The sequence below is a fragment of the Narcine bancroftii genome, chromosome 7 (assembly GCF_036971445.1).
Source record: "Narcine bancroftii isolate sNarBan1 chromosome 7, sNarBan1.hap1, whole genome shotgun sequence".
Taxonomy (NCBI): Eukaryota; Metazoa; Chordata; class Chondrichthyes; order Torpediniformes; family Narcinidae; genus Narcine; species Narcine bancroftii.
This window is the reverse complement of record NC_091475.1, coordinates 34,681,679-34,701,882: the sequence shown is the minus strand read 5'-3', so window position 1 is coordinate 34,701,882 and position 20,204 is coordinate 34,681,679. Positions and strand designations below refer to the sequence as shown.

Below are 20,204 nucleotides of genomic sequence, written 5' to 3'. Positions count from 1 at the left end.
TCATGCCAGACCAGTCAGAATGCTCTCCATAGCACCACTATAGAAATGTACGAGTCTTTTGTGACATTCAAATCTCCTCAAACTCCTCATAAAGTTTAGCTGGTGGTTACTACAGTAAATCTTATGAGCTTATGTTTCAGAAATCTGATAAACTTAAACCTTGATCTTATTTTTGTTGTGACCAACTCACGAATTTGCATCAAATAGGAAAAAGATGTTTCATCCAATGTTATGGTGAATTCTAAAATAAGAGTTCAGCTCAAATACAGGTACAGCAGACAGGACCTGAGGAATGGATTCCTCCAAACAATTGGAAGGATGAATTGTTTGAAATAACCTTGTGAAACACAGCTTTAAATGCATTGTTTAAAGAGCAATTTGTAAGAGAAGTGTAGACATTCTTTTCTTTGGCTTGGCTTCGCGGACGAGGATTTATGGAGGGGTATGTCCACATCTGCTGCAGGCTCGTTGGTGACTGACAAGTCCGATGCAGGACAGGCAGGCATGATTGCAGCGGCTGCAAGGGAAAATTGGTTCGTTGGGGTTGGGTGTTGTTCTGGCAGTGAATTGTATTTAAATATCAAAGCTGCGCAAGATCATTAGTATGCAGGGATCATATTAGAGAAGACATTCTCTGGTAATTCCCATCACATGGTAATAACATAATAAAAGGTACTGCGATGTGTAGTGAGTGCATATCAATTATATTAATTGTAGCATTCACTTGCTCTCTCTCCCCCCTCACCACCCCTTGCTCCCCTCCCTCCCTCTCCCCTTGATCCCCTCCCTCCCTCCTCCTTCCCTCCCTCTCTCCCTTTCTTTCTTCCCTCTCCCCTTCTTTCCTTTCTCCTCCGTTAGGCTTCTCCTTTCTCCCCTCCCTACCCCCTTCTCTCTCTCTCTCTCTCTCCCTTTCCCCGACTCTATCTCTGTATGTTTCTTTTTTTCTCTCCCCTATTCACCTCGCATCCTCCCTGCTCAAGTTGCAACAAATCACGCTCGAAGTTTCTCCCATTTGAGCATCAATCACCGCCCAGATTCTTCCACCACTATCCCAGAAGGCACTTCGACCCGTGGCTCCCCGGATTGAGCCGCATCCATCGTTGCCTGGTAACTGATCAGGCATGGAGGCCAATGGTGAGTGAGAAAAGCTGAACGAGGTCCTGGTAGTTAAACTGAGCGCTTCGTAGAGAAGACGGGGAGTGAGTGTTTGTCGAATAAGACATGGGAATGAAGTTGAGAGAGGGGGAGAAGGGGAGGGAGCGCCTGGCAGAGGGGGGAGACGGGGAGGGAGCGCCTGGCAGAGGGGGAGACGGGGAAGCAGCGCCTGGTAGAGGGGGCGAGGGGAGGGAGCGCCTGGCAGAAGGGGAGACGGGGAGGGAGCGCCTGGCCGCGGGGGAGACGGGGAGGGAGCGCCTGGCCGCGGGGGAGACGGGGAGGGAGCGCCTGGCCGCGGGGGAGACGGGGAGGGAGCGCCTGGCCGCGGGGGAGACGGGGAGGGAGCGCCTGGCCGCGGGGGGGACGGGGAGGGAGCGCCTGGCCGCGGGGGGGACGGGGAGGGAGCGCCTGGCCGCGGGGGAGACGGGGAGGGAGCGCCTGGCCGCAGGGGAGACGGGGAGGGAGCGCCTGGCCGCGGGGGAGACGGGGAGGGAGCGCCTGGCCGCGGGGGAGACGGGGAGGGAGCGCCTGGCCGCGGGGGAGACGGGGAGGGAGCGCCTGGCCGCGGGGGAGACGGGGAGGGAGCGCCTGGCCGCGGGGGAGACGGGGAGGGAGCGCCTGGCCGCGGGGGAGACGGGGAGGGAGCGCCTGGCCGCGGGGGAGACGGGGAGGGAGCGCCTGGCCGCGGGGGAGACGGGGAGGGAGCGCCTGGCCGCGGGGGAGACGGGGAGGGAGCGCCTGGCCGCGGGGGAGACGGGGAGGGAGCGCCTGGCCGCGGGGGAGACGGGGAGGGAGCGCCTGGCCGCGGGGGAGACGGGGAGGGAGCACCTGGCCGCGGGGGAGACGGGGAGGGAGCGCCTGGCCGCGGGGGAGACGGGGAGGGAGCGCCTGGCCGCGGGGGAGACGGGGAGGGAGCGCCTGGCCGCGGGGGAGACGGGGAGGGAGCGCCTGGCCGCGGGGGAGACGGGGAGGGAGCGCCTGGCCGCGGGGGAGACGGGGAGGGAGCGCCTGGCCGCGGGGGAGTCGGGGCGGGAGCGCCTGGCCGCGGGGGAGTCGGGGCGGGAGCGCCTGGCCGCGGGGGAGTCGGGGCGGGAGCGCCTGGCCGCGGGGTAGTCGGGGAGGGGGCGCCTGGCCTCGGCGGAGACGGGGTGGGGGCGCCTGGCCCCGGAGGACACGGGGAGGGGGAGCCTGGCCCCGGGAGAGACGGGGAGGGTGCGCCTGGCCGCGCGGGAGACGGGGAGGGAGCGCCTGGCCGCGGGGGAGACGGGGAGGGAGCGCCTGGCCGCGGGGGAGACGGGGAGGGAGCGCCTGGCCGCGGGGGAGACGGGGAGGGAGCGCCTGGCCGCGGGGGAGACGGGGAGGGAGCGCCTGGCCGCGGGGGAGACGGGGAGGGAGCGCCTGGCCGCGGGGGAGACGGGGAGGGAGCGCCTGGCCGCGGGGGAGACGGGGAGGGAGCGCCTGGCCGCGGGGGAGACGGGGAGGGAGCGCCTGGCCGCGGGGGAGACGGGGAGGGAGCGCCTGGCCGCGGGGGAGTCGGGGCGGGAGCGCCTGGCCGCGGGGGAGTCGGAGAGGGGGCGCCTGGCCGCGGGGGAGACGGGGAGGGAGCGCCTGGCCGCGGGGGAGACGGGGAGGGAGCGCCTGGCCGCGGGGGAGACGGGGAGGGAGCGCCTGGCCGCGGGGGAGACGGGGAGGGAGCGCCTGGCCGCGGGGGGGACGGGGAGGGAGCGCCTGGCCGCGGGGGAGACGGGGAGGGAGCGCCTGGCCGCGGGGGAGAAGGGGAGGGAGCGCCTGGCAGAGGGGGGAGACGGGGAGGGAGCGCCTGGCAGAGGGGGAGACGGGGAAGCAGCGCCTGGCAGAGGGGGCGAGGGGAGGGAGCGCCTGGCCGCGGGGGAGACGGGGAGGGAGCGCCTGGCCGCGGGGGAGACGGGGAGGGAGCACAGGTAGAAGGGGAGACGGGGAGGTAGAAGGGGAGACGGGGAGGGAGCACAGGTAGAAGGGGAGACGGGGAGGGAGCACAGGTAGAAGGGGAGACGGGGAGGGAGCACAGGTAGAAGGGGAGACGGGGAGGGTGCACAGGTAGAAGGGGAGACGGGGAGGGAGCACAGGTAGAAGGGGAGACGGGGAGGGAGCACAGGTAGAAGGGGAGACGGGGAGGGAGCACAGGTAGAAGGGGAGACGGGGAGGGAGCACAGGTAGAAGGGGAGACGGGAGGGAGCACAGGTAGAAGGGGAGACGGGGAGAGAGCACAGGTAGAAGGGGAGACGGGGAGGGAGCACAGGTAGAAGGGGAGACGGGGAGGGAGCACAGGTAGAAGGGGAGACGGGGAGTGAGCACAGGTAGAAGGGGAGACAGGGAGGGAGTGCCTGGCAGAGTGGGAGATGGTGAGACGGGGTGGGGGTGGGCACCAAGTAGAGCGGAGACAAGGTACGAGTGCCTGACCGCGGGGGAGACGGGTAGGGAGCGCCTGGCTGCGGGGCAGACGGGGAGCGAGCGCCTGGCCGCGGGGGAGACGGGGAGGGAGCGCCTGGCCGCGGGGGAGACGGGGAGGGAGCGCCTGGCCGCGGGGGAGACGGGGAGGGAGCGCCTGGCCGCGGGGGAGACGGGGAGGGAGCGCCTGGCCGCGGGGGAGACGGGGAGGGAGCGCCTGGCCGCGGGGGAGACGGGGAGGGAGCGCCTGGCCGCGGGGGAGACGGGGAGGGAGCGCCTGGCCGCGGGGGAGACGGGGAGGGAGCGCCTGGCCGCGGGGGAGACGGGGAGGGAGCGCCTGGCCGCGGGGGAGTCGGGGCGGCAGCGCCTGACCGCGGGGGAGTCGGGGAGGGGGCGCCTGGCCGCGGGGGAGACGGGGAGGGAGCGCCTGGCCGCGGGGGAGACGGGGAGGGAGCGCCTGGCCGCGGGGGAGACGGGGAGGGAGCGCCTGGCCGTGGGGGAGATGAGGAGATGGGTGGGGGGAGTGCCAGGTTGAGGGGGAAACGGGGTGGGAGTGCCTGGCAGAGGGGGAGATGGTTTAACGGGGAGGGAGCACCAGGTAGAGGGGGAGACCGGGAGGGCGCACAGGTAGAAGGGGAGACGGGGAGGGCGCACAGGTAGAAGGGGAGACGGGGCGGGCGCACAGGTAGAAGGGGAGACGGGGCGGCCGCACAGGTAGAAGGGGAGACGGGGCGGCCGCACAGGTAGAAGGGGAGACGGGGCGGCCGCACAGGTAGAAGGGGAGACGGGGCGGCCGCACAGGTAGAAGGGAAGACGGGGCGGCCGCACAGGTAGAAGGGGAGACGGGGCGGCCGCACAGGTAGAAGGGAAGACGGGGCGGCCGCACAGGTAGAAGGGGAGACGGGGCGGCCGCACAGGTAGAAGGGGAGACGGGGCGGCCGCACAGGTAGAAGGGGAGACGGGGCGGCCGCACAGGTAGAAGGGGAGACGGGGAGGCCGCACAGGTAGAAGGGGAGACGGGGAGGCCGCACAGGTAGAAGGGGAGACGGGGAGGCCGCACAGGTAGAAGGGGAGACGGGGAGGCCGCACAGGTAGAAGGGGAGACGGGGAGGCCGCACAGGTAGAAGGGGAGACGGGGAGGCCGCACAGGTAGAAGGGGAGACGGGGAGGCCGCACAGGTAGAAGGGGAGACGGGGAGGCCGCACAGGTAGAAGGGGAGACGGGGAGGCCGCACAGGTAGAAGGGGAGACGGGGAGGCCGCACAGGTAGAAGGGGAGACGGGGAGGCCGCACAGGTAGAAGGGGAGACGGGGAGGCCGCCCAGGTAGAAGGGGAGACGGGGAGGCCGCCCAGGTAGAAGGGGAGACGGGGAGGCCGCCCAGGTAGAAGGGGAGACGGGGAGGCCGCCCAGGTAGAAGGGGAGACGGGGAGGCCGCCCAGGTAGAAGGGGAGACGGGGAGGCCGCCCAGGTAGAAGGGGAGACGGGGAGGCCGCCCAGGTAGAAGGGGAGACGGGGAGGCCGCCCAGGTAGAAGGGGAGACGGGGAGGCCGCCCAGGTAGAAGGGGAGACGGGGAGGCCGCCCAGGTAGAAGGGGAGACGGGGAGGCCGCCCAGGTAGAAGGGGAGACGGGGAGGCCGCCCAGGTAGAAGGGGAGACGGGGAGGCCGCCCAGGTAGAAGGGGAGACGGGGAGGCCGCCCAGGTAGAAGGGGAGACGGGGAGGCCGCCCAGGTAGAAGGGGAGACGGGGAGGCCGCCCAGGTAGAAGGGGAGACGGGGAGGCCGCCCAGGTAGAAGGGGAGACGGGGAGGCCGCCCAGGTAGAAGGGGAGACGGGGAGGCCGCCCAGGTAGAAGGGGAGACGGGGAGGCCGCCCAGGTAGAAGGGGAGACGGGGAGGCCGCCCAGGTAGAAGGGGAGACGGGGAGGCCGCCCAGGTAGAAGGGGAGACGGGGAGGCCGCCCAGGTAGAAGGGGAGACGGGGAGGCCGCCCAGGTAGAAGGGGAGACGGGGAGGCCGCCCAGGTAGAAGGGGAGACGGGGAGGCCGCCCAGGTAGAAGGGGAGACGGGGAGGCCGCCCAGGTAGAAGGGGAGACGGGGAGGCCGCCCAGGTAGAAGGGGAGACGGGGAGGCCGCCCAGGTAGAAGGGGAGACGGGGAGGCCGCACAGGTAGAAGGGGAGACGGGGAGGCCGCACAGGTAGAAGGGGAGACGGGGAGGCCGCACAGGTAGAAGGGGAGACGGGGAGGGAGTGCCTGGCAGAAGGGGAGACGGGGAGGGAGTGCCTGGCAGAAGGGGAGACGGGGAGGGAGTGCCTGGCAGAAGGGGAGACGGGGAGGGAGTGCCTGGCAGAAGGGGAGACGGGGAGGGAGTGCCTGGCAGAAGGGGAGACGGGGAGGGAGTGCCTGGCAGAAGGGGAGACGGGGAGGGAGTGCCTGGCAGAAGGGGAGACGGGGAGGGAGTGCCTGGCAGAAGGGGAGACGGGGAGGGAGTGCCTGGCAGAAGGGGAGACGGGGAGGGAGTGCCTGGCAGAAGGGGAGACGGGGAGGGAGTGCCTGGCAGAAGGGGAGACGGGGAGGGAGTGCCTGGCAGAAGGGGAGACGGGGAGGGAGTGCCTGGCAGAAGGGGAGACGGGGAGGGAGTGCCTGGCAGAAGGGGAGACGGGGAGGGAGTGCCTGGCAGAAGGGGAGACAGGGAGGGAGCGCCAGGTCGAGGGGGAGTCGCGGAGGGAACAGTTGGTAGAGATTGGGTAGGAGCCCCTGGCGGAGGGAGAGAATCTGGGTTGAAATGCCTGGCAGAGGTGGGAGGGAGAGGAAGCTCCTGGCAGAGGGGGGCGACGGGGAATGAGAGTCTGGCAGAGGGGTTGATGGAGTTTGTGGTTCAGGGAGATGAAGGCTAAGCAACTTGCAGAAGGGGAGATGAGTGTCAAGCAAACTCTGAGTGAATATATGGTAGAGGAGGAAACAGGATGTATCTGGCAAAAAGGAAAAGTGAATGACAGGACTCTGGTGGGGAGGCTTGAGCGAGTATCTGGTTGAAGGGGAGTTTCTCTAGCAGTTTTTTTATGCCATGGATTGAGTATTCCTCATCCTCAATGCTCTGTCAATCGCTTTTAAAATCTGCTTCCATTTATCAGCTAGTCTCTCCACACTTCTCCCTACATCTCTTTTCACATCACTCTTTACCCTACTTCAGTTTTACTGGCCATGTGCCATTCCACTCCTCGTCCCTCTTCACTCACTTCTGGTGCATGGTCTTTAAGCGAAACACTGAAAATCTTTTCTCCCTCCATCCCCCCCTCACGTGGTCAACCTGCTGAGTTCCCCCAACATTTTTTTGCTCCTGATTCCAGCATATGCAATCTCTTGTATCTGCTTTTGAGTCATTTTTATCATGGAAATATTGAATGATGTAGATATTGAATCAGTGTAAGAGGGCGACAGTAACAGGTCTCAATGACTACCACCCCGTTGCACTGACCTCCACCATTATTAAATGCTTTGAGTGTCTGGTCATGGAACATTTCGAAGTGCACCTCCCAGAGGCATGGGACGCATTTCAATTTGCCTCTTGAAGAAACCATACCATAGATGATGCTGTTGCCTTGTCTCTCTCCTCCATCTTGACTCACCTGGAGAATGATGCCTCGCACACCAGGCTGCTGTTTATCTACTTCAGCTTAGCCCTTAATATGATCATTCCCCATAGAGAGTACGCTCACAATCACCGTGTGCACATGGATTAACCTCCAGTATTCATGCAGCCCTGCAGCCACATATAGATAAGCCCGAGCTCCAGATCTAAACCTCTGATGTGCTTGGGAACCCTTCTGCATCCTCTTGCATCCGAATTCCAATACCTGGTACCCCTTCAGCCCGTCTTGAGTCAGTCTCCCAACGGTCTGCAGCCTAGAGTGAATCCCTCAACAACAGGTGCCTGCAGCCTCTAGCCTGCATGGGTTCCTCATCTCGAGTCACCAACAGCCTGTGTGTTCTTCAGCTCACAGCCCCTCACTGGTCAGCCACAATGGTCACCATCCTGTGGGTTGTCTCTTTTGCTGCTTCTTCTCAAATGGGGGACGGTATCATTTTCTGGTGCCCTGCGTCAGTCCTCTGTTTCCCTGGAGTCTGTAACCTCTCGTGGCTGCTGCCAATCAGAGACACTGTCATCTTGGACACAAACCCTATGGTTGCAGGACTTTGAAATAAAACCACTCAGTTTACAGGCCATTTAAATCCTGGATGATGGCAGTCAGACTGGGTGATTGGACTCCTTGGGAGTGCTTTGATTCTGCTCCCACTCTCTGCAAGTCTGTGTCAGCAGCAGTGCTACCATTTCAGCAGTTTTGGCAGCGCTGCTGTTTCCTAGAACCCAGGATGTTTTTCTCACACCATATCTTGTGATTATGTCAACAAGACGAAGGCGATGATCATGGACTTGAGGAGGACCAGGAACGATCACCCACTACAACACAGTAATAACTCAGTAATGGATGGAGTAGAGAGCACCAAGTTCATTGGAGTCCACTTAACAAGTCAACATCTCCTCACTTGTCAGAAAGGTGCATCAGTGACTGCACTTCCTGAGAAGACTGAAGTGGGCAAGGCTACCGGCCAATATCATGTCAGCCTTCCTCAGGAGTTCTTTTGAGAGCGTCCTGGCTGGCTGCATCACAGTGTGGTACTGATGCTGTAGAGCAGGGGTGTCAAACTCAAATTCACAGAGGGCCAAAATTAAAAACTTGGACTAAGTCGTGGGCCAAACTAAATATTTATTGAAAATTTTCAACATCTGCATGTTTTCTCTACTTTCAAAATATGTAATGTTAAACTTTTTCTTATTAAAATAAATGTTTAATAATAGTTTTGGTTAAACTCTTTCCAGAAGAAGCATTAACAAATGAGAAATAAAATATTTAATAAATAATATTTCTCTATAGCCTTTAAGCTCCTTTTTAAATCTATTTTTTTTCACAAGCCAACAAGTCAAAAAAATAACAACTTGCTTCAATGAAGCAACTACTGTTATTCTAACAAAGCAGGATAAAGAGCATCCCCTGGGTTTAAGACTGTTATCATCATGGGGAGATTGAAGCGAAGGTTTACTGGTGAGGTGGCACCCTGATAGTCTTTCTTCTTCTGATGCAGTCATCAATCTGAATTGCTAATTTTGTTTTCTTTACATGTCTTGCCTGAGTATTTCTGGCAGTTTTATCAAAGACTAGTTGCAAAATGCTGTGAAAATGAAATTGAATTGACTGAATATGTACTTTTTGTTCATTGTTGCAGTGCATTAAATAATTATTTTTATTTTCACAACGATAAGTGGAAAAAGTGCAGGAATCTACAAAAATCCCTGACTCTGAAGACCCTGATGAAGAGGATATAAATTATATGCAAGAGGGTGAAACTGTTCCAACTGAAGAGGAAGGTGAGAGCTCATAACCATTTCATTAGTTTTGTCAAAGTTCATTCTGAGAGATTGTAAAATTTGATGAAATGAGATTAGAGGTGTGTTGATCAGTTGTCCCAGGGAAAACAGTTGTCTGTCCTTGGGTGCAAAGTGGCTGGCATGATGGGTTGGTCTAGATTAGATCATGGAATTCAGGGTGAATTAGTCAAGAGGATACAAAATTGGCTTGGAGGATGGTGTCAGCAGCTGGTAGGGAATGGTTGTTTTACTTTTGGAGGCCTGTGACCAGTGCTGTGCTGCAGAGATCAGTTCTGGGTCCACTGTTGTTCCTCACCTATATAAGTGGTGGAGAAGACAGCATAGTTCTCATGGTTTGTAATTTTTCAGGGAACTCCAAAATTGATGGTAAGGATGGTGTTCCGAGGTAAAAACAGGTTCTAGATGACCTAGGAAAGTGGGTCAAGGTTTGGGAGATTGAATTTAACGTGGGCATGTGTGAGGTGTTGCATTTTGGAAAGTTGAACCAGTGCAGGACTTGCACAGTAAATGGCAAGATTCCAGAGAATGTTGTAAAAAAGAGACCTTGAGATAAAAGTAAATAATTCCTTGAAAGAGGCAGCACAGGTAGCCAGGGTGGTGGAGCAGACATGCTTGCTTTCGTTGGTTAGTGCATTGAGTATAGAAGTTGGCCAAACAAACAAACCTCACAAAGATTAGCGTATACAGAGCCGTTGTCATACCCACACTCCTGTTCGGCTCCGAATCATGGGTCCTTTACCGGCATCACCTACGGCTCCTAGAACGCTTCCACCAGCGTTGTCTCCGCTCCATCCTCAACATTCATTGGAGCGACTTCATCTCCATCATCAAAGTACTCGAGATGGCAGAGGCCGACAGCATCGAATCCACGCTGCTGAAGATCCAACTGCGCTGGGTAGGTCACGTCTCCAGAAAGGAGGACCATCGCCTTCCCAAGATCGTGTTATATGGTGAACTCTCCACTGGCCACCGAGACAGAGGTGCACCAAAGAAGAGGTACAAGGACTGCCTAAAGAAAGCTCTTGGTGCCTGCCACATTGACCACCGCCAGTGGGCTGATATCGCCTCAAATCGTACATCTTGGCGCCTCACAGTTCGGCGGGCAGCAACCTCCTTTGAAAAAGACCGCAGAGCCCACCTCACTGTCAAAAGACAAAGGAGGAAAAACCCAACACCTAACCCCAACCAACCAATTTTCCCTTGCAACCGCTACAACCGTGTCTGTCTGTCCCGCATCGGACTTGTCAGCCTGAAGAAAACTGAGGTCCTCCATCAGCCAGCTCCCCACCATGACTTCCAGCCCCCCCACATCTCCATCGGGCACGCAAAACTCAAAACGGTCAACCAGTTTACCTATCTCGGCTGTACCATTTCATCGGATGCAAGGATCGACAACGAGATGGACAACAGACTCGCCAAGGCAAATAGCGCCTTTGGAAGACTACACAAAAGAGTCTGGAAAAACAACCAACTGAAAAACCTCACAAAGATTAGCGTATACAGAGCTGTTGTCATACCCACACTCCTTTTCGGCTCCGAATCATGGGTCCTCTACCGGCATCACCTACGGCTCCTAGAACGCTTCCACCAGCGTTGTCTCCGCTCCATCCTCAACATTCATTGGAGCGACTTCATCCCTAACATCGAAGTACTCGAGATGGCAGAGGCCGATGGCATCGAATCCACGCTGCTGAAGATCCAACTGCGCTGGGTAGGTCACGTCTCCAGAATGGAGGACCATCGCCTTCCCAAGTTCGTGTTATATGGCGAGCTCTCCACTGGCCACTGAGACAGAGGTGCACCAAAGAAGAGATACGAGGACTGCCTAAAGAAATCTCTTGGTGCCTGCCACATTGACCACCGCCAATGGGCTGATCTCACCTCAAACCGTGCATCTTGGCACCTCACAGTTCGGCAGGCAGCAACCTCCTTTGAAGAAGACCGCAGAGCCCACCTCACTGACAAAAGACAAAGGAGGAAAAACCCAACACCCAACCCCAACTGATCAATTTTCCCTTGCAACCACTGCAACCGTGTCTGCCTGTCCCGCATCGGATTTGTCAGCCACAAACGAGCCTGCAGCTGACGTGGACATTACTCCTCCATAAATCTTCGTCTGCGAAGCCAAGCCAAAGAAAGAAGATAGAAGTTGGCATATCATGTTAGTACAAAACATTGATGAGACCACACTTGGAACAATGTGTGAAGTTCTGGTTACGTAGTAAGGGGAAGGATATTATTATCCAAGAAAAGGTGCAGAAAAATTTCATAAGGATGTTAAATGAGACTGAAGGGCTTGATCTATAATGAAAGTCTAAATAGATTGGAGCATTTTTCCCTTTAATCGTAGGAAATTGAGGATAACTTTGCATAAGTATCTAAATTCCTGAGCAAAATAGGCAAGACCAGTCTTTTTGCTTGAGCAGAGGAATCTGAAATTAGAGGGTGTAGATTTGGGGTGAGATTTAAAAGTAACCAGACTGTTGACATTTTCAGGCAGAGTGGTAGATGTGTTGAACAAGCTGCCAGAGGCAATGGTAAAGCTGGATATATAATTACAATGTTTAAAATACATTTTTAGACAGGTACATGGTTAGGAAAGGTTTAAGGAGAAATGGACCAAACTCAGTCTAATGGGATTAGCTTAGTTAGGCAGCTTGGCCACCATCATAATTTGGCCCGAAGGGCCTGTGTCTGTACTGTGTAATTCAAAATCTCTGTGGTCATGGGAACGGTAACGTAACAGGGTTTGCTAAATTGTGGCAAATGAGTCTCTGAGAGATCAGCATTTAATGATGTATAATTGAGATTGAGTCATATCCTGATAGCCTGCTATACTTATGAAAGAAGACATATGCCAGTTCCAAGTTGTGAATATAGAATCACAGCAGTATATTGCCTTATGAAATTGAATGCTGCCTAGTGGTTGTTAAGAATACCCAAACAATGGATGTCCTTGATGTAGCTGATATAGCCATTTCTGTACCAAGATGAGGAAACCTTTATAAATTGCTAACATTCTGTATTTGTGGATGCAACATCAAATGGGTTTAGGTCACAGAAATGTGAATGCTGATGGGATTTATTTTGTTCTGAATGAATTCAAGATCCTTGAATAACTTTGAACTCGTAGGGACAAGTATTTGATTGATTTTCTATTGTCAAGAACTTCTGTCGCAAATTTGTGCTGGAGAGACTTTGTAAGATCAGGAGCTGAGACTGTTCCGTAGCCTCTGACATACTTTTAAGACACAGTTATTAAGAGGCTTGATTTGCTCATTTACTATGGTGAGAATGAGCAAAAGGAATTCTTTTGATCATGAGGAAATTGCTTAGAGATGATTCTTGTGAGATAAATGTGGTACAATAGCAACATAGCCTGGTGTGCATTGTTGCAAGGTCCTTTTGTGTTGCTGAGAGCTGTTAAATTGTTTCCTAATTTGTGGTGGTGGGGGGGGTGTGGAGAGGCGGTGCAGAAGAAGATGACCTGTAGGATAGTCTTCCAATTCAGGAGAGCAGTGTTCTCTTCTTAACTGCAGGGCTCATCCTTCCCAGGAGGGGCCTGGCCTCATTGTCATCACGACCTTGTTCTTTTTTTTACCTACTCCTGCTATACAATGGGAAGATTACAATTTTAAGACAATAATGATGTAGAGGAGAACAGCAGATGGCACCATTGTACTGGATTCACACTTAGTGGCATAACTACAATTGCTGAAAGGCATAATTCTGAATTTTATTTAACCACTTAATTTCTAAGTACAAACACTTGGAGTTTCCATGGTATGCAATAATTCATCTCAGCAGTCCATCGTGCTGTATGTAATCAAGGTACATGATTAATCTCATTACAAAAGTAGTACTTGTTCCTTTTTTTAAATATTTTATTTTTTTATCCATAAATATATATATAGTAAACTTTCCAATTTAAAGCACAGATATGTGTGTGTGTGTGTGTGTGTAAAACATTTTCTTACAAAAAGCAAACAAAACAACCCCTCCCTCCTCTCTTTCACAATATAAATCTACACATTGTCAGGGGTCACATTTATGTTGACCATAAAAATTCCATGGGGAAACCATTTGCATTTATTCTACAGCAGCATCTATTATTGTCCTTTTTATTATAATTATAATAATAATTGGGCCCCTATATGATCCAAATATGGCTGCCATATCTTGATAAATATGTCATATTTGTCCTTTAAGTTGTATGTATTTTTTTTCCATAGGTATGCAGTTATTCATCTCAGCAGTCCATCGTACTGTATGTAGATGGGAGTCGGATTTCCAAGTAATGGCAATACATTTATCAGCCACTGCTAAGACTATTTTAACAAATTAAATTTGGAATTTAGTTAATTTATTGTTTATTTCATTGAAGTTGCCAAAAATATAAAGCTCCGGGTCGCCCATGAAGGCCATCCATGTTATCCTTGTTAATATTTCATTAATGTCCTGCCAGAAAGGTCTCACCTTCACACATGACCATGTAGCAAGTTTAAAAAAAAAAGATCCTATTTCTATCCCGCACCTAAAACAGATCTCTGATATCTCTGATTTTGATTTATGCAACTTCTGTGGTGTGAGGTATAATCGGTGTAGGAAATTATATTGCACTAATCCGTATCTTGCATTTATAATCGATGTCATGCTATCCAAACACCAATGAGGCCAACATCTTTCTATTATTGCAACACCTAGATCCGATTCCCATCCCTCTCTCTCAATCTCTGTAAATCTGGTTTTGCACTTTCATTCTGGAGAACATAGTACAACTTAGTTATAAATTTAGTTGTATTCCCCAGCCAAATTTTTCATTTCATTTCACTAATTTCAGATGGGCCAAGTTTGGCCCTCATCTTTCTCTTAGGAATCATCTTAGCTGGAGAAAACAAAAGAAAGTCCCATTAGCTACTCCATATTTATTTCTTAATTGTTCAAAAGACCTAAGCGATCCCTCCATATAGCAATCATCAACATATCTTATTCCTTTGTCTACCAGAAATTCAATATTTTGTTGCCCAAATTCATGGACAGTAACACATTTTGACATAATGATATTCCTGCTTTTTTTTTTCCAATACACTCATTTATTTCTTGCCATATTCTAATCATATGTATTAATATAGGGTTATCCGTCTTTTTTGTTAACTTAACATTCCATGTAAATAAAGTCCTTTACTGTCTCTTCTATTGAATTCAATCCCATTTAGATCCAAGAATTGAGGGGGGGGGGGGGCTGTCTCCTTTGAAGAAGAATGAAAAAACATCTTGCTTGTGCTGATTTAAAAAAAACTTCTTAAAATCTGGGAGTCTTAAGTCCTACCAGTTTATAATCCTATGTTAGCTTTTCCAATGAAATTCTCGACCCTTTGTTATTCCATAGGAATAATTTAATAATTTAAATACATTTTTAGGTAGTGTAATAGGTAATGATTGAAAAATATACTGTAATCTTGGCATCACCTTCATTTTAATACAATTTGCTCTTCCTACTAAAGTAATTGGCAAGACTTTCCATTTATGTAAATTTTTCTCTTCTAACAGAAGAGTGAAATTAAATTTATATAAGTTCTGTAAATTATTATTCATCATTATTCCTAAATATTTGATTCCATCTAGCTTTTTGATTCCATTTACCTTTTGATATCTTTCAGAATCAAAATTTATCAGTGGCATTATCTAACTCTTGTCCATATTTATTTTATAACCTGATACTCTTCCATATTTTTTAATACTGTAATTTTTTTCAAGGATTCATCTGTGTCAGACATATATAATAGCACAACATCAGCAAATAAAATAATATTCTGTTCTTCCTGTCCAACTCTGAAGCCCTTAATATCTGATCTCTTCTTATAATCTCCACCAGCAGTTCAATCTGTTACGAGCCCAAAGGACCCCAAAACCCAGCAGCAATAGACATTCACCAAGACAAGTGATTTTTAAAACATAGGTTGTTTTTAATCAACTTTAAACATGAAAATAGAATCAAACTTATCTCTATACTTAACTAACCCGAATTAACTCCCTTCTAATTCTAAGCGCACGTGTATGATGTGTGTGTAAATTTAAGAAAAGTTCTTTGGTTCACAGTTCAATCTCACTTCTCTTTCTTCCAAGTTCTCTGGATGCAGGCAATTTTATACTGTGCACAGAATTTAACATGTATGAAGTTCACCAGGCTTTCGTTCTCGAAAGGTAAATGTTTACCGCTCAGGAAGGTTCTTCTAGGGTTTGCAGAGAAAGATTTGGTGTTCCAGGATTTCCACAATTGAGGTACCACCATTAGTCACCTCAATGTCTCTCTCACTGATGAAACTTTCCCCATCAGGGTTTTCCAGATGGTAATCTCTTAAGGCTACCACAGAGCTCATTTCTGTTCCTCTTATTGCAAGAGAAACATCAGACAGATAGCACTTCCAGCCATTCACTGCTTTGGAGCTTTTCATCAGTTTCAACCAACTCTTCCTGGCTTGCACTGTTCAGCTGCTTTCAGTGTCACACACACTAGATGAGAGAGCTTGTTACTACTTCCCTCTCTCTCTTTCTCCAACTGGCTTCCAGAAAGCCCCATGTGACACTCTCACTTGCAAAAACCCCACCTTCTCCAGAAAACAATAGGAGTTAGTCTCTTGGTCAAGCTGTTGCCTTAAGTATTAACAAAACCCAGGAGATGACCTTTCTGTGAGGACTTTACAGAAAGGTACTTGTCTCCAACAAGACAATAGTCTTTCATTTCATGAGTCATTTCAATTAGCACCTACTTGTGAAATGTGTATAACATTCTCCAGTGATCCTGCTATATGAATTCTTCAGTCTTTTAAACAAGATCTGTTTTAAAATGTGTTTATGTATGTAACCTACCCAAAATTTTACCAAATATTACCAAATTCTCCCAAATTATAATCCATCACAAATTGCAAGGATAAAAAGCACTGGGGACAGAGGACACCCCTGTCTACCGACAGATGTGACAGTGCTACAACGATTCCTGGTCATGGTCAACTACCTGAGCAAGTTCATTCTGAACACCAGTGATCTTACCATCCTGCTAAAGCAGTTGATGCACAAAGATGTGGTCTGGAAACAATGACACTTTTTATTACTTTCAATAATATACTTGCAATATGTAACCATTAATCACTGATTATTTACTATACATTCATTATGCAGTTAATTCAGTTATTCACTTTTACCATTGAAGAATTATAATCAAAGCAAGGGCAAAAGATAAGGGTGGTGAGTCATGATGAATCACGTGGCAAGGATACAGGATAGGGAGGATGGGTAAAAGTTAATGTTGGCGGAATATCATGGAGGATGTGGTTTGAAGCATGATTAGCAGCAACCTCCTTTGAAGAAGACCGCAGAGCCCACCTCACTGACAAAAGACAAAGGAGGAAAAACCCAACCCCAACCAACCAATTTTCCCCTGCAACCGTGTCTGCCTGTCCCACATCGGACTTGTCAGCCACAAACGAGCCTGCAGCTGATGTGGACATTTATCCCTCCATAAATCTTCGTCCGCGAAGCCAAGCCAAAGAAAGAAAAAGATAAAGGAATGAGAAATAATGGTGGCAAACCAAAGATTGGTATGCTGCTAAGATGAGGGGTATGATTGATTGAACAAGCAAGGTCAGAATTTAACATGAAAAGAGAATACATGCTGTGTCCAGTGGGTTTGATCAGTGACTTCTTCTCTGACTGCCTCACCCTTTACTTTCAAATAAAGGTTTAACTTTTCTGAAGTATTCTCCACATTGCCTGACTCGTTTTTGAACATCAATTAAACCACAAGAGGTCCTGGGAAGAACAACAATAAATGCATTAAAGAAGCATAGTCATGCCCATCTGTTCTACGTACTTTGACGTATGAAGACTAGTGATGCTAACCTGTGATGCATCACAGTACAGTCTAGGTGCAGCATGCCTGCAAGATGGAAAACCAGTGGCCTTTGCATCCACGTCACTCACCATCATGGAGACCAGATAATGCCCAAATAGAAAAGGAGTTGTTGGCAGTAGTTTTCACCTGCTCAAAATTTAACAACTGCTTTTATAGCAGACCAGTGGCCATAGAGACTGACCACTTACCTCTGGTCACAATTCTGAAAAAGCCAATCCATGCGGCCCCTCCACGATTACAAAGAATGATGCTCAGGCTTCAGAAATACAACATGACTTTAGTTTACAAGTCCGGAAAAGAAATGCACTTAGCCGATGCACTCTCTCATGTTCCAAGGAAATGCACGATCCAAGAGGACACGTTTGATATAATGACAATAATGTACATCTCTTCCTCCTGATTTGAGGAACTGAGACAGTGCACAGCTGAAGATACAACTTTGAGGACATACCTACAGCCCAAGTATGTTTTGAATGGTGGGATGAAACTGGAGCCCCCAGGAAAAATCCCAGCAGACATGGGAGAATATACAGACAGGGCAGGATTGAACTCTAGCCTTGGGCTAACTGCACTGAAAGAACTTCATTTGCATGAATATATAAACCTTAAAGCATTTTACTTTTTTCAATCATATTCTTTGAAAATATTTATCCATTGCTGCATCTGCAGGTTATTCCCACTCCATGGAGCCACCTAAAAGACGGACAATAACATTATAGATAATTAACGCCCCCCTCCTCCAATTTTATGGATAAGCCTCTGGCTGGGGCAACTCTTCCTAAGCAGAGATAAGGAGATACTTTAAGAGAGTCATCTCAATGGCAAGCAGCATCAACTAGCACTTCAACCTGGGTGTTCCCATTGCTGTTTCACAAAACTCCATTCAAACTGCTGCTATGAGCAACGCAACCCCTGGCTGAATATTCTCTCCAATTTTCACCAAAGATTTATGTGTTACTTCAGAGAACATTTACTTTTACAATTTTAAACGTGTATTTTTTTTAAACCATTGGTATTATTTTATTTTTATTTATTTTAATTTTTAAAATGTATCTTTTCTTGATTTTTTTTGCTGTTTGCTTAAGGCTGCTGGTTGGTTGAATTCTGGATATTAGAGTTTTTACTGTAGTTTCCTCCCTTGGTGCTTTTAGCTCACTTTGGAATTTGCCCTTGTTTTCTGATAGGTAGTTCAGCCATTTTTCAATAGTATTACTGTGGATTGTATTGTTTGTTACAGAGCAATCTACAAAGAAGCAAGATAAAAATGCTCCAGAAGAAAGAATACTTTTAGATGACTTTTTCTATGACCATGAAGAAATATGTTCAAAGCCATTCATTTCACCAGAAGCATTGATACCAAAAAATCTACTCACCTTTGTGTATCCTTTGTAAAACTGCACACATAATTTACCCTCAGTTCCAACCTAATGATTATGATTTTTGATTGAAATATATAAAAATGGATACCAATATCAATGAATGTTCAATTAATTTAACTTATCAAATGAACTTAAGTACAGTAAGTGTTTCTGAATGAATTTCAGTGTTGAGTAAATTTAATTGATATTAAGCAGTCGAAAAATTGCTGGAGAATCGAGGCAAGTCTGATAGCATCCATGGTTAGAAATGGCCAGCCATTTTGGGACTGAACACCAATCTAACTACCTATTTTCTTTCAGCCTTGATAAATGTTGACTGGCAATTGCTACTCATGGATGCTGTCTTACCTATCTACTTCCTCCAGCAGTTCTTTCAGTATTTGCAGTTTCTTAATTGATATTAAAGTCAGTTTACTATACTGAAGTTGTCACCCACCACCATCTTGATCATTATTTTGCTTAACCTATTTTAATACCAGTCATTCTTTTGGTTATGACAGTACTCGGCGAGTAAACTTGCAACTTATTGGTGGGGGAACTATCATATTTGTAGCTGGCAATCTGGTGATTTTTATGGATATTAAGACCAAGGAGCAAAAGTATATTCGAAGCAGCAGTAATGGAGGCATTGGTATTGTGATGGTAATGTTTAATACCCCCAGTGTCAAAATACAGAAATTAGAGCAATATGTTTCATTAACATTGCCAATAAGGTTATTGTTGCCTTTGAAACTACTTAAAAATTTAATATATAATTTGATTTAAATACTTTGAAACTTTACTGTTGATTATATATTTTAGGCTTACATTCGCAGTGTAGCATGAGGTACTGCAGTGTTGGAGTAACCAATTTTTAATGAATCATTAAACAGTTGCTCTGTCCACTCATGCCACTATTTTAAAGAAGACTAGAGGGATCTCCCCAGTACATTTATCTGTCAATTACCACATAACCACTTACAGCACAGAACAGGCCAGTTCGGCCCTACTAGTCCATGCCGTAGCAAATCCCCACCCTCCTAGTCCCACTGACCAGCACCCGGTCCATACCCCTCTAGTCCCCTCCTATCCATGTAACGATCCAGTCTTTCCTTAAATGTAACCAATGATCCCGCCTCGACCACGTCTGCCGCAAGCTCATTCCACATCCCCACCACCCTCTGCGTAAAGAAATTTCCCCTCATGTTCCCCTTATAATTTTCCCCCTTCAATCTTAAACCATGTCCTCTAGTTTGAATCTCCCCCTTTCTTAATTGAAAAAGCCTATCCACATTTACTCTGTCTGTCCCTTTTAAAATCTTAAACACCTCTATCAAGTCCCCTCTCAATTTTCTACGCTCCAGAGAAAAAAAGCCCAGTCTGCACAACCTTTCCCTGTAACTCAGACCCTGAAATCCTGTCAACATTCTCGTGAACCTTCTCTGCACTCTCTCTATTTTGTTTATATCTCTAAATTAACACAATTTCAGAATTAGAAGCACAAAAGAAAGATGAATAACTCGTAATTTATCTTCTTCCACCTGAAATTTATTTCTACCTTTCTCAATGTGTCACCAGTGCTTGAACTCCAAGTATTTTGGGGCAACTTGGATATCCTGAGGATGTGAAAGAAGGCATGTAAATTCATTTTCCTTCTTGGGCTAGTCACACAGTGGGCAGAGAAATGAATCTGAATCCTGATTACACCAAAATTCAATCTGAATTTAAAAATAATGCCTGGGTTGATAACTGTGAAATGATTAAAAAATGTAATAGATAGAAAATCAAATCATTTGAATTACTGATCTTGGAGGTGATTCTGAAAGGTTAGACTATTTGATACTTGGATTTTTGAGAATCAATATAACTATTTGTTAAATAAAAGATGAGTAACCCCAAGCTAGTTA

At 49.5% G+C, this 20,204-nt stretch overlaps 2 protein-coding genes across 4 annotated transcripts in view; one reads left to right on the top strand and one right to left on the bottom strand.

Moving 5' to 3' along the window:
- The window catches only part of LOC138738734 (uncharacterized), a 54,137-nt gene extending 53,041 nt beyond the window's left edge, over positions 1 to 1,096 (bottom strand). For 2 of the 3 annotated variants that reach the window (XM_069889547.1, XM_069889546.1), the window contains exon 1: positions 960 to 1,096. The gene's annotated coding sequence lies outside the window, so the exon portion shown is untranslated. The remainder of the gene's footprint in view (positions 1 to 959) is intronic. The other variant, XM_069889542.1, reaches the window with a different exon arrangement.
- LOC138739983 (cilia- and flagella-associated protein 44-like) lies at positions 931 to 19,917 on the top strand. The gene is made up of 5 exons (XM_069892438.1): positions 931 to 1,134; positions 8,902 to 9,006; positions 18,177 to 18,318; positions 18,798 to 18,960; positions 19,876 to 19,917. Exons 1-5 carry the CDS (start codon positions 1,122 to 1,124, stop codon positions 19,915 to 19,917), a joined length of 465 nt encoding a protein of 154 aa, XP_069748539.1. The 5' UTR covers positions 931 to 1,121.
- The last annotated feature ends 287 nt before the right edge of the window (positions 19,918 to 20,204 follow it).

Coding starts and splice junctions, on each gene's coding strand:
- LOC138739983 (XM_069892438.1), top strand. Junction 9,007..18,176: donor TGTTCCAACTGAAGAGGAAG/GTGAGAGCTCAT, acceptor TGTTTGTTACAG/AGCAATCTACAAAGAAGCAA. Junction 18,961..19,875: donor GAGGCATTGGTATTGTGATG/GTAATGTTTAAT, acceptor ATGTGTCACCAG/TGCTTGAACTCCAAGTATTT.